The 15,346-nt window shown below is 37.3% G+C and overlaps 1 protein-coding gene across 19 annotated transcripts in view; it reads left to right on the top strand.

The window, feature by feature from the left end:
* The window catches only part of CLASP2 (cytoplasmic linker associated protein 2), a 145,345-nt gene that overhangs the window by 116,984 nt on the left and 13,015 nt on the right, over positions 1-15,346 (top strand). For 12 of the 19 annotated variants that reach the window (XM_063405975.1, XM_063405964.1, XM_063406036.1 and 9 more), the window contains 8 exons: positions 2,109-2,272; positions 2,952-3,030; positions 3,189-3,239; positions 7,792-7,935; positions 11,619-11,762; positions 12,112-12,218; positions 13,807-13,960; positions 14,688-14,916. In XM_063405975.1, the coding sequence (XP_063262045.1) occupies positions 2,109-2,272; positions 2,952-3,030; positions 3,189-3,239; positions 7,792-7,935; positions 11,619-11,762; positions 12,112-12,218; positions 13,807-13,960; positions 14,688-14,916 (1,072 nt within the window). The remainder of the gene's footprint in view (positions 1-2,108; positions 2,273-2,951; positions 3,031-3,188; positions 3,240-7,791; positions 7,936-11,618; positions 11,763-12,111; positions 12,219-13,806; positions 13,961-14,687; positions 14,917-15,346) is intronic. The other 7 variants (XM_063405993.1, XM_063406129.1, XM_063406062.1 and 4 more) reach the window with 1 other exon arrangement.

Genomic DNA, 15,346 nt, shown 5'->3' with positions numbered 1-15,346 from the left:
GCCATGTTTTAATGGAAAAGCCATGTGTGTCAGTGTCTGCAAACTCAGAGAAACAGATACAGGTTTAAATTCTGCTGAGCTGTGTAGTTCAGTTAAAAGGATTTTGTGAGATACTGCCACACACACACACAGTGTCATCTTTATAGCATCAGAATTTGTTTGCCTGAGTATATTTTCCCCTTACTTTAGAGCTGTGAAAGCCAAAGATTTCATATTACCATACAGAGCATACATATTGGTTTGGTTTTACCTCTGTATTACTGTGGCTGCTGCTTGTGAATCCACAGAATTATGTATTGTTTCAGTTTAGCCAGAGACCGAAGATGTTTCCAGTCCTGCGCATAAAAGTCTTGTCCCACTACTGGCAGGGTAATTTTGAAACCTCAGACTTGAATATAGATCTACACAGACATCTCAGAAGTTGGGATTTTTTTCCCCCAGTTTTTAATGTAGTTTGTCCCAAAAGGGAAGTTAATTCAAGTATCTCTTCCTGATGAGCTTTACATTGAGTAGGGATTTGTATTGTTTGGTTTCAAACACAGATTTTCAGTATTTAAGGTATCTATTAAAAAATTTTCCCACGCCTCCAGTAGATCCTGAAAGAATCATAAAATACCTGGTTAAAAGGGAACCTCGAGGTGGATCTGGTCCAACCTTTCTTGATAAAATGAATCTGAATTTATTTTTTATTTCCAGTATAAATTTAGAGGCACTTCTTTAAGAGATACTTGCATGGGTTTTGTTCGCTTTATGATGTGAATTTGTTTTCCCTGACTTGATGGTCAAGATGAAAAGCGATCCAATTTCCTCAGCAGAGAAGGCGTGCAGCAGCACACACCAGCTCCTCCTTCCTTGCATCAGTGCTGTGGAAGAAGTCTGCTTCCATGGCCTAGGGTGTGCAGCCATGTGTGATCACAATTTGAGGTGTTCCACTCTCACAGAAGCAGCAGAATTTGGCCTGATGACCAGGCAGGTCAGCTGCAGGAGGGTGTGGGGTTCCCTTTGCTCTGCACCAGCCACTTCTAGCCTTGCACTTAGGTCATAAATTCTCAGGAGGCAATATCTGCCCAACCCCGTTTGCATCACAGCAATACTTCTGTACCCAGCTCTGTGCTGGAGTTAGAGTATGTATTGTGAAGGAACTTTTTTCAGTCCAAACAACCATTTTTCTTGTCAGAGAAACAGGAAACCCATGGGCCACACAAGCATAGAGGATATACATCCTGATTTCACTCTTAGGTCTGGAGGAAACTTAAAATAAGTGATATATATTAAAAGAGCTCTTTAAACAAAGTTACTATTTTTCACACCCTCCTTGACCCCTTCCCTCCAAGATGCCCTTCTTCCTAGTGTGAGTCTGATAAAAAAATGGTTTTGGTTATTTTAATTTTGTTTTTATTTTTACCTGATGCAGTCTTTTCAACATTACTTGTTGAAAAGAAGACTGGATATTGTGTTTTCAAAAAAAAAAATACTTCTGTGTTTTAAACACCTGCCAATCTGAACTTGATTGTGGTTTTTTTCCCTACTGTGGTGAATAATTTTGTGTTGGGATACCTGCAATAGTAGAAGCAGCTTGTTGTGTTCCACAAGTATTTCATGTAAAGGAATTGGCCAGCTGTCATGATTTTGCAGTATTTAGTAATGCAGATTGTTACAATTAATATTTTGGTAAAGAATTGTAGCAGCTTTTTTGGTTTTAAAGAGAAAGTGTTTTTATAGTCCTTAAGTAATATGACAAATCAACTTAATGATAGAGCTTGAAAGGGTAAAAAAATAAGTTTTACTGGAAAAATTGAGGTTGCGCCAGCCATCACAGTAAGCATTCCTTTTCTTGACGAAACTGCATGGAATACCTAATTATCAAACTTCTGCAGAAGTCAGCTAACATTTCCAATTTACTCCTATATCAAAATCCAGTGAAAAAGCAAGGCAGATTTCTTTCTTTTCCTTTCTTTTTTTCTTTTTTTCCTGCTTGGCTGCAAAACACTGCCTTTCTCTGCCTCTGATTCCCCTACTGCTTTCTTCGTTTGTAAGTTCGGCATACGTCAGTGTCATTTCCTCTTCTGCCCCATCCTACCCTCTTTCCATCTTCTTCTGCCTTTTAGGTGTTCAGTATGTTTTTGGAGACACTGGTGGACTTCATCCAGGTCCATAAGGAAGATCTGCAGGACTGGCTGTTTGTACTGCTGACACAGCTGCTGAAAAAAATGGGTGCTGATTTGCTTGGGTCTGTACAAGCAAAAGTTCAGAAGGCACTTGATGTCACAAGGTAATGAGCTCTTAAAAAAGTAACAGTAACATAATTGTTAGCTATTTTCAAGGTTTTGCTGGGGTTTTTTTTTGTATGTGTGTGTGCTATTTGATTTCTGGAAAAATGCACAGTTCATAGCAGATCTTGAAACTTAGTAAGCCTTGTTGATTCAGCATTTTGGTTTCATAAAATGACTCTTAATTGAAAGGTTTTCAGTCCTCAGTGCTGAATAATTAATATGATACTACTTACTTGATTCCAGAATATGCATCTGAGATGTGTATGTTTGTTGTCTCACCTTGTGTTAAGCATAGAAATTGTTTGAACTTCTTTATTTTGCTGCAAAAGTTTCACTGGAATATTCATCTCTGTGTCAGCATTAACTTTTAAGGAATTATGGTAATAATGTGCTTTCTGTCTTCCCTTCCTTCTCCCAAGACTTCACTAATAGCCTAATTTAGAATCAGAATTCTAGCATATCATAATTGTATCATTCCCTATTATTTGCAATATCTGTTCTGGCTATAATTGCTTCATAGCAGGAATTCTTAAGTCTTGTTCTTAACATGCTAGGTAAATATTTCTGGAAGGTCAGGAATTTCATCTTTACTAAGAAGGGTGAGAGCTCATTTGGTGCTTCTCAACAGTTCTTAAACGAAAATTTAACCTAGCTTCACATTACTTTGTTTGTTTACAGGGAATCTTTTCCAAATGACCTCCAGTTCAGTATTTTAATGAGATTTACTGTTGACCAGACCCAAACACCTAGTCTGAAGGTAAGACATTTTAGACTTGCTTTGCAAGCAGAAATCGTCATTAATAGAAATTTGCTTGTCTTAATTTTTGAATTTGGATTGTTATTTTTGTTTTGTGTGAAAACAAAGGAAAAGAAAAAGGTTTTCAATTAGTGGATTTTGTTTTTATGAACTTTCAGACAGTCAAGCCAGCACTGCAGGACCAACTTCGCTCTTTTTGGAGCTCAAAGGTTTTTGTCTGAATTACTGTCTTTATTCTTAACCCTATGTGAAACTCTTACAGCGTTACCAATAATTTTTGATTTGAATGCATTGTATGCTGCTACTAACCTTTGCGGGAGACTCCAAGCATGCAGATGCTCAATTTTAAACATCACATTAGTATGAAAATGTTGGCTGCAAGAGAGATCTAATAAAAACACAGTGCAATAAAAATGAGCAACAAAAATGTGGCTGCCTAACATCCAAGCTGGTTATGCAAACTCACTCTATCAAGTCTTTTCTAATTTTATGTTTGTGATTTCCCATACTTTTTTCCTAGTTCATATATATTTTTTCCTGTGTTTGCCTGATAGGCCTTGAGTTATTTTAAATTATTCCAATATTAATGTGAACTTGGGTTCCTGTATTAAAAATCAGCTCCTTCTGTGGTACACTCTACTTCTCTGAAAGCTGTGTGTAGCTTTATAATTACACACATTTTTACTTAAGAATCTGTAGTCCATAAACCTGCCAGCACATCTGAAAAGTAAAAATGTGTTCTGTAGTACATTTGCCATTCCAAAGAGTGTTGATTTGAGAACAAATGCATCACATCCTAAGATTTATAAGTGATAAGAATGGGGAAATAACAAGCATATGATAACTGGCATCTTCTGCTCTACCCTGCACGAAATGTTTTTTACTCAGTTTGATACTGCACAAGAATATGACTTTACCAGAGTTGTGTTGAACCTAAAGTCACGTAAATATGCCTTTTTTGTCTACAATACAGTAAAACTTACATTTTTAAGCTTTTGAGGACAGTTGATACATTGACCACTGTTGCTTCGTAGAGCTGTGTTAAAAAGGGACTGCTGTCATTTATTGAAGACAGCAAATGAGGTAGTAAAAATCAGTTTGTTGTTTAAATGAATCCTTGGAACAAATTGAGATTGGTTTTATTTTACTTGGTTTTCCTCCCCAGGAAGGTGAATTTGATGGTTGAGATGTTCCTTTTTCCATGCAGTAGTGTGTAGCTGATAAAAGTGTATCAAGCACTTTTCAAAGCTGAGAGTGTAGATTTGGAACGAGACTCCTACTAGGCTGAGCTTGGGACTAAGTTTAAGATTATTCCCTGAATGACCTAGAAGGAATTCAGAAATACAAAACACTTGATGGGAAGACATTCTAAAAATAATTTTGAGAGAATTCTGAAATCAAGATGCCAGTAAAAGTTATCTCCACAGAAGAACACTTGTTAGTTTGAAGCAAAATCAAGAGTATTTCAAATGAATTTTTGGGACAGTAAATTATGTAACTGTTTAAGAGAAGGTAAGATTTTTTTCCAGAAGACAGTGGAATCTGCTCCCTACTTCCTTTTCATGTGCTAACTACAACTTCAGGTTCAGACAGTAAAGTTATTGCCCACAGATCGGAAGTATCTATTTAATATCCACATTATTGAGTATTTTGCCTAAATCCCATCTTCAGTGCACCCAGGTAGAATAATTGATATAATCAATTGAATTATTGGTGTGATCAAAATCCTCAGAATAATTCATAATCCTAGAAGACTACTCCAATTCTTGAAGTCTTGAGTGTTTGTTCTTTGATAGATGATTGTCTCATTGCTTTTTTTCTAGGAATAGTGAGAAACAGCATTTGCTGTGACAGGAGAAAGTTTGAGAAGGGATTTTCAGCATCCCTAAAGATGGTCAGGTAGAAGGAGAGATGGCAGATCAGAAATTTGAGCCATGTAACGATTCCCTTCTACAAATGACTTTTTCCTTTGGTTTTCACATGGTGGCAGTAAATAATTATGATCATTTGGAGTGAACTGTCATTGTCATTCTTCCACTTAGAAAGACAGCTAAGTCTCAGACAATAAAACCTGACCTTTTAGAGTCGCCACAGAGGTGGATTTGGGATAGCTGGGCAGTACGAAGACCAACCATAGAGAAGATAGAATTGTACTGACCTAATCCATGGAGCAATCAGCTTAGTGTATTGTGCTCTATCTGTCATACTTCTGCAGTCATTTTACACTTGGGTGTGATGAATTGCTGAGACACAGTTTAGACGTGTCAGATGGATGTGTCTGTTTTGGTCAAATGTTTGGATGGGCATAGGAATCAAATGTTCTAGGTGGGATATAATCTTTTTAGCTTATTTTTGCAGGTGCAAAACATACAGTTTCCCAAAGAATGGATATTGTCCTGAAATACACTTCCAATCTTCACTTCATTTTTCTTGGGTTTCATATCAACTCGGCATCAGTGAGGAGTTGATTTAAGCATTGTGATCAAAGTTCAAGTTTCTGAATCCTTCTTTACTTTGAAAATTCTGATTTGTTTACAAAGGTTTTTGCCACAGTTGATCAGATTTTTTTTTTAACCTAAGTCAATATTAAAATTTCTGAATTTAAAAAATTCTGAGTAACACAGATTCACAACTATGAGAAAACCCTCCAAAATTTATCTTCAGTGTATATTTTAGTCACTTGGTTATGTAATGGCACAGGCAATCACTCCTAAGTATTCAGTAACTTAGAGACAGACATCTGGGAGGTAGCAGTCTGAAGGTGACAGTATTGAAAAACTTCATAGAGAGTGCTTTCAACTTAACAGCAAATATTAATTGTAAGAATTCTGGAGATGCTTTCATTGCAGTCCAGGAAGTTTCCTCTCAGAAAGATTAAATGGATTGTTGAAGACTGAAATAGATTGTTGAAGATGTTAGCCTTTTTATTTCCCAGTTTCAGCTCTGTACATAGTTACTGGAAATATTGGCAAAGACACTTCTAAAGTACATTTACTGCTCTTATGGCATTTTACCTCAGGGTGGGGTTTTTAATCTGTAATGATACTGGCTCATTGTATCTGACTGCAGAAAGGTGTAGCCCTTCCAGAATTTCTTATCTCAAATGCAATTAGTAAAAAGTGCCTTTTTCTTTCAAAATAGCTGTCAAGTTCAGCTTTGGGAATATGTCCCACTGTGAAAAGTTCTTTTAGTAAGAATTCCCTCCATTCATCTTCTGTTGGGTGCTGTTCTGTCTGAGAGCCTCCATCTTTCAGAAGTCTGTGCAAGTTCCTCAGGAAGCAGTTCAAACACTAAATAGTCCTGCTCTCTCAGAGAGTCTCTTCATTGAGAGAAATGCCTCTGGGCCTCTGCTGTTACAGTCCTTAACAGCAACCTTCTCAAGTCTTACGTTAGATTTATTTAAATCCTCAACTTCCAAACTGTAGTGGTGGCACAATGGTTCCCCTACATAATCCAGAAATGTTAGCTATTGCTTTGAATTTGGAAAGCCATGTGACCTAAGGTTTTTTGCTGCAGAGATGTTCGTGGCTTGTTTTTTTCCTTGGAAAATAGCTAGCAAATAATGTGCATTTGTGGATATTGATCCAGATAAGATGAAAGCCTTCAGGTGCTGCTTGGTAAAACTTCAGAGAAGTTGAGCTTTAACAGCTGCTTTGAAAATGAAGTATTCGTAATTAATCCTCATATGTGTGCCAGTGTTTCTTGAGTTGTTAATACCTTGGAAGTTTCATGACCAAGAGAAATTTCTAAGTAGCTTTGCTCAGAACAGTTGTCCTACAAGCCATGAACAACCAGAAATACACCCAGAACTCTTTTTCTCTCTGGTTATGATGGACATAGGTCTCTCCCTCCTGGTATGTATTTTTGGTTCACTATAATTACTAGTGGAAATAAAAGCAGCTAAATCTGATAGATGGTCTAAATACATGCCCACAACTTTCGCTGACAGATTGGGTGACAAATTTCTGAGGCAGTGGGAGCTGAGGAAGTAAATATTTTAGACATATACAGTCATAATAGCCCTTTGCCCAAAACTGTGCAGTGGTGCAGTATTGGAGAAACCAGAGAGAGGTTGCAGTGTGGGATGTACAAAACAGGGATTCTGCGTAAGGAATAAAACAAGCTCGTGGAGTTAAGAGAATGATCAGATAAGTGAGGGAGTACAGGAGGTTTTCTGTCCTGCTAAATTTGTGACTCTATCATGTAAATAGATTCAAACTGTGCATGTGACCTGTCTTAAGTCTTTCCTAGACATTCTATTCCATACATTTTTAGTATTTAAGGAGAACCCCCTGGCTTATTTCCAGACTGTGACTGCTCAACCTGATGTTTTACGAAAAAGCACTGAGTGTTAACTACCTGGTAGGAGCTAGTAAGACGTGATCATTGGTTCATCAGATGATGTTCATTTTTCATTTCAGTACTTGAAAAACTTTCTTAATAATTCTGAATGAATCTTTTCTTCTTTTTTTTTTTTAATATAAGCTTCTGCATATGCAATGATTTATGTCTTTTACTTGCTAGCAGTGAAATGTAAGCTTTCTATGAGTATTTGAATTTCTGTGGAATAACTCTCTTCTTTAAATGCTAAATCCACTTGTAAATTGCTTTATTGCAAAGAAATTTATGTTACCGATGGAAACATGTAGTTTAATTGGAAAAAAAAGTCTTTATTTTAGGGAATGAACACTACTCTGTGAGCTCAGTTGTTCTTGCAGCACACCATTTTTATTGTCCACCTGACTCTGTTTCTCTTTGCAGGTCAAAGCTGCAATCCTAAAATACATAGAAACTCTTGTACAACAGATGGATCCAGGAGATTTTGTAAATTCAAGTGAAACCAGGTTAGCAGTGTCTCGAATCATCACCTGGACCACAGAACCTAAAAGCTCAGATGTTAGGAAGGTATGTTTGCTAATGTGTCCTTAGAATTGCAAAATATTCCAGGTAATTAAGAATATTTAAGTAAAAATTTAAAATTAACATCTTGAAACTCCATCATGGTTGTGTTTTTATATATGTTAATGTGCTGAGATTCTGTTTCATATTTTATCATTCTTCATTGCAAGTACTAGCTAGTACTAAAATCTCTTCAGTGGCCATGTTTGGTACAGTTCTAATACTACTTCAGAGACCACCCTCTGTGATACTGAATAGCAGATTTTAACAGGAGTGAGTTGGTAAATTTGGTAGCAAATGCAGTTTAATCTCTGGATTTTCTAGAGTTCTTTATTTGTAACAACAGGTAGGTAGGTAGCTGTTGAACCTTGGACAAAGCAAGTTTGTGCTTTGATAAGGTAGTATCATAGGCTTATCTTGTAATGCTGCACTTCCAGTGCAAACCTCCCTTTTCCACATAATGATGTGAAGTGAAAATTAACATTTGTGAGCTGCATTGATATAGCAGGGATGCTAAATAGCCATAAGAAATGTACTACTGCAGTCTTTGGAAAGGGTTTCTAAACAGTACTTCAATTTGTAGAAAGTGAAAAATATTTTGATTTTATTTGCAGCTTGATGGAATAGAGTTGTGTTGTTCTGATGGTTACAAGTCTTGCTGTGTAGCTGCCATTTCCAGCATGTTAACACTACGAGAATGTTGTGCCTTTTATGGTTCCTCAGGGCAAGTGTCTGTGACACAGAAAACCAGCTCTTCTCTCTCTTTCTCTGTTTATTTCTGCAGTTTGAAAAGCTGCAGCAATTCATTTGTTGATTTGTTCTGCTACTTTCAATTAAGTTTGAGTTTTGGCAGCTTCATCTTTTCTGGAAAGAGCAACTTCCTTTGTTTAGGAGGGATGTGGGAGAGAATAGTAGGAGCTGTCTTACAAAATGTATTATGAAGAAAACAAAAATAAAAATAACTTGTAAGACTTACTGGTATCTAGAATGTTTGTAATACATAATAAAAAAACAACCGGAGTTTTCATATTGGAGGTAATGTTTTAGTCATTCGCTTCTTGTATAACTTCATGAGTTTGAGAAAACAGTAATAGATTACATCCAATGGACTTTTCTTGCCTGGATATCACATTCTAGTAACATAAAAGATCATAAAACAGGAGGAGAACTGAAGCAGCACTATCTCCTAAATCAGAGAAGTTTTAGTACTAAGACACGTGGCGAGCTGTCTTATCTGATGGTTCATAACTCTAATAAGCATTTTTATGTCAATAAGTAACTGAATCATGGAAAGAATTACCAGTGAGTTTAATCATCTGGAACACCTTAATTATGTAAGTTTTCAGATTTTATTTTTTCTTTCCATAACAGAGCTGTTTGAGGCAACTAACTGCAAAAATCCTTTAACTCTTGAGAATAAAATTTTGCCAATGAGAAGTCAAAAGAGTTATTGTAATAGTCTAAAATGTTTAATTCTCAGTCTTCTCAACCTGTTATCACAGGCTTTTTAATTTTATTTAGTTTAGTAAGCTTTATAGCACTTAGTGTGGTTTCTTTAAATTAAAAGCTCTTTCTAAGTAATTTCTGTGTAATTCATAGGTTTGGTTTTTTCCTTTAGTAAAAACTCTTCCAGTGCAAAGTATTATGAAAAATCCAAGTTTATTAGTCTGAAATTGGGCACTCCTAGTGTAGTTCAGTGACATGGGATTTCTTTCTGGAAGGTAAAATTGTGTTTGAAAACTCAGGTTTCTTCTAAGGTTAGAACGCTTCTGGAAAGAGTTTGAACCTATTTTTAGAAATCTTCCAAGAAGAAAGCAAAACCAAAGAAATATTTCTATCCTTATTTTACTCTTTTAAAGATGATCTCCATGTGCGTGAATTTTAATTTCAGGAGAGACCTTATGCTGGGGAGAATAAGAACTTCGAAATACTCTAAAATACAGGGTGTTTTTTGGCAAGGAAAAAAGAGAGAAAATGGATAAGTGCATTGAAAAACTTCTGCACAACAGTATCTATTTTGATACTTTAGGCAGAGCTTCATTTTGGGCAGACTTAATGGTATTGGTTTGTATCCTGATGCAGTCCTGGACTGCCTGTTGTGTTTTCTTAATAGCAGCTTAAATAGACACAGTATTAAGGAGTGGAGACTGGCTAACGAGGCAGAAAAATGAACATGGTGATTCCCAAACCTCTGCTCAGCTGCTGGGTTTGTCTTGGTTTTGCTTTGTGTCAGTTTTGATAAAAAGACTGACCATTAAAAACTACAAGGACAAGAGAAACACCAGACGGATTGCAGAGGACATTCAGGGTGATCACTTGAAGGGAAGTCTATCAAAGGGAGAAGGAAATAAAAGTTAAAGAAAAGAAAACAACCAGTCACGAGTATGCAAAGACAATTTGTGGCAATCTGACATGCTAGGATTTTTGTCATTAAACTTAATACCGAGGTGTGTGCAGGTATGTGCTCATACCTTGGCTTTCCACTTTTAATTAAAAAGGGCTACAGTTCATTGCTCTGGAAGCAAAAAGAGGGAAATAAATGTCTAAAAGAATTTTCTAAACTACTTGCTTGGAGTGTATTGGTGGTTAAGCAAGCTGCCTATCATTCTGTCTGGCATGAGGCACTGGTTCTCTCCAGTGCATGGCAGACCTTGATGGTGAGCTGTATAAACTGCACGTAGTTGGTTAATCTTACAACCACAGTCTTTTGCTGCAAAGACGTAATTCTGGAGAACTTCCTCCAGTTCTTCTTTGCACTTTTTAGTTTTAATTACTGTGTTGTCAGGTTTGTTACACTATCTGGTAAATCTTGGTCCAACTGTACAAACATTACTTAAGTCATTCATAACAATTCCTGTACTAGAGGGAATCCAACTATTGTGTATTTACTGTGCTGCTTTGTCAGTAGAGAGAGCTCATTTAGAGGTAAAAACCCCCTGACATATGTAAAACATGCTGTAGGATGAAGGTGATGGTAAATATGAACTGATTAAATTTGGAATATGGGAGGTGACATCCAGTACAAACTATTCTACAGTTTTCATGTTCAGAATGTGTAGTCAGCTAAATTTCATTGCCCATTATGTTTGCCTACTTTTTAGAAAGGTCAAAGCAAGCAGAGGCAAGGTTAACTAAATAGCTTGGCTGTAGGGTAAGTTCTAAGGAGTATTAAGTGCTGTGATCACTACTGTCTTATTCCAGATTAGGGTATCTTGTTTGTTTGGGTTTAATTTCTACAGTGCTGACTGGCCCTTTCCAAGCCAGTGTGTTACCACCTGTAATTACCACTTGCAGAATTCAGTAGAAAGGATCACATGCTTGCTCCTGCCTGGTGTGTTTCGTTTCTCTCTCTAAATTTTTTTCAGCTTCACAAACCCTTAAAGCCATTTTGCAAATTCCTTCATTATTTTTTTTTCTGAGTAAGGATGTAGGGCTAGGGGGGTTGAAAAGCACATTTCGGAAAGACTGCTTGTTACAATGATAGTTGTGTGCCTGAATTTATCAAAATCAGAATTTTCAGCTTACCAGCAAATATGAATTCTTTTTGTTCGCGTCTGTTAACATCTTTATTCAAGCTTGAGCAAGACTTAAGTCACATTTTGTGATTACCACTCATTACAGCATCTTATGCTGATAAAATTATTTTGAAACTCTAATTAATGTCTTCAATTTGTGTTTTCTTTTTGTAGGCTGCACAGTCAGTGCTGATTTCCCTTTTTGAACTGAACACTCCAGAGTTTACAATGCTATTGGGTGCTTTACCAAAAACATTTCAGGATGGAGCCACAAAGCTTCTCCATAATCATCTCCGGAATACAGGCAACAGTGGTCAGGTATCCACACTTCTGTTACTGTTCTTTTTGAAGTGACTGTGTAGAAACCTATCTTAGAAGCACTTCATGGAATGCCTTACTTTTTCCTGTCAAGTTACAATTTCTAAGTCTGTGTTGCTTTCAAGTGACTTAATAGGTTTGAATGTGCGTCCACAAGTAGTTTACCTTGTAGTTTCTAATTTCAAAGTTACGCAGGATTGAAGTTACTAATAATGGGTTAGACAATCCAGGGATTTACTTGAAGGTCTTTAAATGTTTCTGGGCACCAGAAAATAAATATAAATATAATTAATATAAAGGGAAGGTTTTAGTCCTACTAGAGTATCTTTTCTCACCTCTTCTCCTCCAGGGATCAATGGGAAGTCCTTTAACAAGACCCACTCCACGCTCTCCGGCAAGTTGGTCAAGTCCTCTCACTTCCCCAACCAACACATCACAGAACACTTTGTCACCAAGGTAATGCAGGCTGGTGGTGTTACAATTCCACACCTAACACATTGTCCAAAGATGTAACCCCAACAATGAAAGCACTGGCAAAATTCTGCACAAAATGGCAGATGCTCAGAAACAATGCCTCTTCCTCCATGGAAGGACAGTGAACTGCTCAGCCTCCCTGAAGAATCTGACATGCTGGCCTGAGGTGGGAAAGGGCTGTACATCTTGGAATGCAAGTGGATTAGCAAGACAATGAGCCAAAGTATGCTTCTCTAACAAGTGTTAGAATATGTCATCTGGTGTCACGGTGCTGTGTTTCGAGACCTCAGCGTGTCCACGCATGGCCAGCCTGGGACACCGTGACAAGGGACGAGGATCGGTTCGTGCGCTGTGCGACAATACTGATTCCTGTGGGTTCTTTGTTTCGAGAGATCCTTGGCAGCGGTCTTAAAGTGACAACAGAGGCAGGATGGGAGGCAGTGAGGTAGCAGCGTTTATTGTCGGGCAGGCGTGAACTAGCCGCGCCCCAGTCTGCTCTCGCAACTGCCCCGAGGGCGGTTCTGCGTACACTTTTATACAGATGGTGTCAGGGAGGGGTAAAGGCAAAGCAACCAACAGAGGGAATTCTAGGGACCATTACACAGGTGCGATGTTCAACTTTTGCCAACCAGGGGAGTGAGGAGAAATACAAAACTCACGGGCTTCGTGAGTGACAGAAAACTGACAGTTATGTCACTTGCTGCAGGGGTACACGTGGTGTAGAGGGAACAAAGGAACATATAACAAACTTAATAAACCAAATTTCACACACCGCCACAATCTGGTGTCATGGTTTAACCCCATTTGACAACCAAGCATCACACAGCCGCTCAATATCCCTGTGGTGGGATATTGGGGACAATCAGAATATAAAAGAGAGAAAAGTGAGATAAAGGCAATTAATTAGGTAAAGCAGAAGCTGCACATGCAAGCAACAGACAGACAAGGAATTCACTACTTCCAGTGAGGGGCCACCCCTATGTTAACAACCCTATTTCCAGCACAAATCCAAAGCACAGCCCCATACCAGCTACTGTCAGGAAAGTTAAGTCTATTCCAGCCAAAACGAACCCACTGGGCCATCAAACCAGATTTAATATTAGAGAGACTAACGTTTACAAATGTTTTTTATAGTAATGATGTTGTCAGCAAAGTAGGCTTTGTAATTTAACTTTTACCAGTCAATTTGCTCTTGAGCTTTATTAGCACTCCTTACTTTAGAACTTTTTTCAGAATGTGAAGATGGTGTGAAAATTCCAGCTGTTTCACATTCGGCAGAGTAAAATAGAGCAAAAGAAATTTGTTTCTTCAGGCAGGTGCTGCTACCTAATAGAGCTTTTTCCCTTAGTTACTTTCAGTCCTTTCTGTGTCATTGGTAATACACTTACTAAGGCATACCTTAATACAGTTTTGTACTGTGAAGAGACAACTTTCTTAACGTATTTCAAGAAAAGTAATAATTGTAGTAACATTTCCTGAGTCTCTGTAGTTACCTGCTAATGTGATTTAAAAATACAGAATCACAAAATAAATCCGTCCTAATTCCTCTTTCCTTCTCTGTGGCCCACAGTGCATTTGACTACGACACTGAAAACATGAATTCTGAAGATATTTACAGCTCTCTTCGTGGAGTCACTGAGGCCATTCAGAATTTCAGTTTTCGTAGTCAGGAAGATATGAATGAGCCTGTGAAACGAGATGCTAAAAAGGACGATGGCGATTCGGTGAGTATTTAAACCCAGTCTGTGTTGGTATCAGCAAACTAAGCCAGCGTCTGATTGATTGCAGGTGGGAAAGCATCTGTTTCAGGAGGTTTATATTCTTCTTAAATTGGACATTTCTCCTGAATTACTTCAGAGCTTTAGAAAAACATGTTCCTAGTCTTGAACCACATTTTGAAAATATAAATGGTGATTTTAAATAGCACTAACACATTAGCATTTTAAAAACCAGTGATCTTGCAAAACAGCTGGAAAAAGCTTTTGAAAAGTTTGCACCCTTATATAGGGGTTTCTCCATGTTTTATTTTATTGTGTACAAAACCTGTGGGCTGTTAAGTGCTACATGCAATATTTAAGAATTCTTTTTTTATGGAACTTAGAAAAGATTTGAGATTTAGAAGATAGGTGTAAGATTTGTTGAACTTGCAACACAGGAATATGTGTTTTTAATTATTTGACATCGGACTTGTAAAATAAAATACAAGCTTTTCTGGTTTATGATTTTTTTTTGGAGAACATACACTTTCCCTTTTTTGTTTTTATTTTTGTTTGATTTTTTTAAGGAAAGCAAAGTTTAGGGAACTAAGACTTCTTTTTTGAAGACTAGTTTGAAAATTCTAAGCATTTTGAAATTTGTTAAGTTTTTCTACATAGCTGAATTAATGCTGTAGTTATTTGAAGGGTGTAAGGGTGTATTCCACATGCTCATGTGGTTCTTCCTCTCCTGCAGCTTTGCAGTGCTTCTGGAATGGTGGACATGCGAGCAGGAGGTGGTGTGAGCGACACAGGTCGCACAGCTCTGGATAACAAAACATCCTTGCTCAACACCATGCCTCCCCACTCCTCACCACGCTCTCGAGATTACAACCCATACAATTATTCTGATGGCATCAGTCCATTTAATAAATCTGCTTTGAAAGAAGCCATGTTTGATGATGATGCAGAGCAGTTTCCTGATGGTAAGATTCAGATTACATTCTGTGCTAGAAGAAAAATGAGGAGATTTTCTATCTTCAAGTTCAGTTTCTGCAGTTATTATTAGGAATACATGTATCACTTTTTTGAGAGGTTTTTACAAATGCTATATTTTGAATTAGTTTATGTTTTAGTCATCTCTTCGAGTTACATTGTTGGATTACCTGGTATTTGTAGAGACTAAGGGTTGGTAAAAGTGAATGAAATGCTGATCTATGTTGTGTACTTCTGGTAGCACATCCTGTCTGGGTATTGCCAGTATAAATTTAGTTATCAGATTGTTTTATGATTGAAATTTAAAGTGGGAGGGTGGGGAAAAGATTTACAGAGAGGAAGTAAAACTGGATCAAACCAGTTTGGGAATTGGGTGAAAGATTAAGTATTTTGTTAGTAATGTATTTGTATTTGAAACAT

The sequence above is a fragment of the Prinia subflava genome, chromosome 1, assembly GCF_021018805.1.
Source record: "Prinia subflava isolate CZ2003 ecotype Zambia chromosome 1, Cam_Psub_1.2, whole genome shotgun sequence".
NCBI classification, from domain to species: domain Eukaryota; kingdom Metazoa; phylum Chordata; class Aves; order Passeriformes; family Cisticolidae; genus Prinia; species Prinia subflava.
This window is presented reverse-complemented; position numbering and strand designations above follow the sequence as displayed.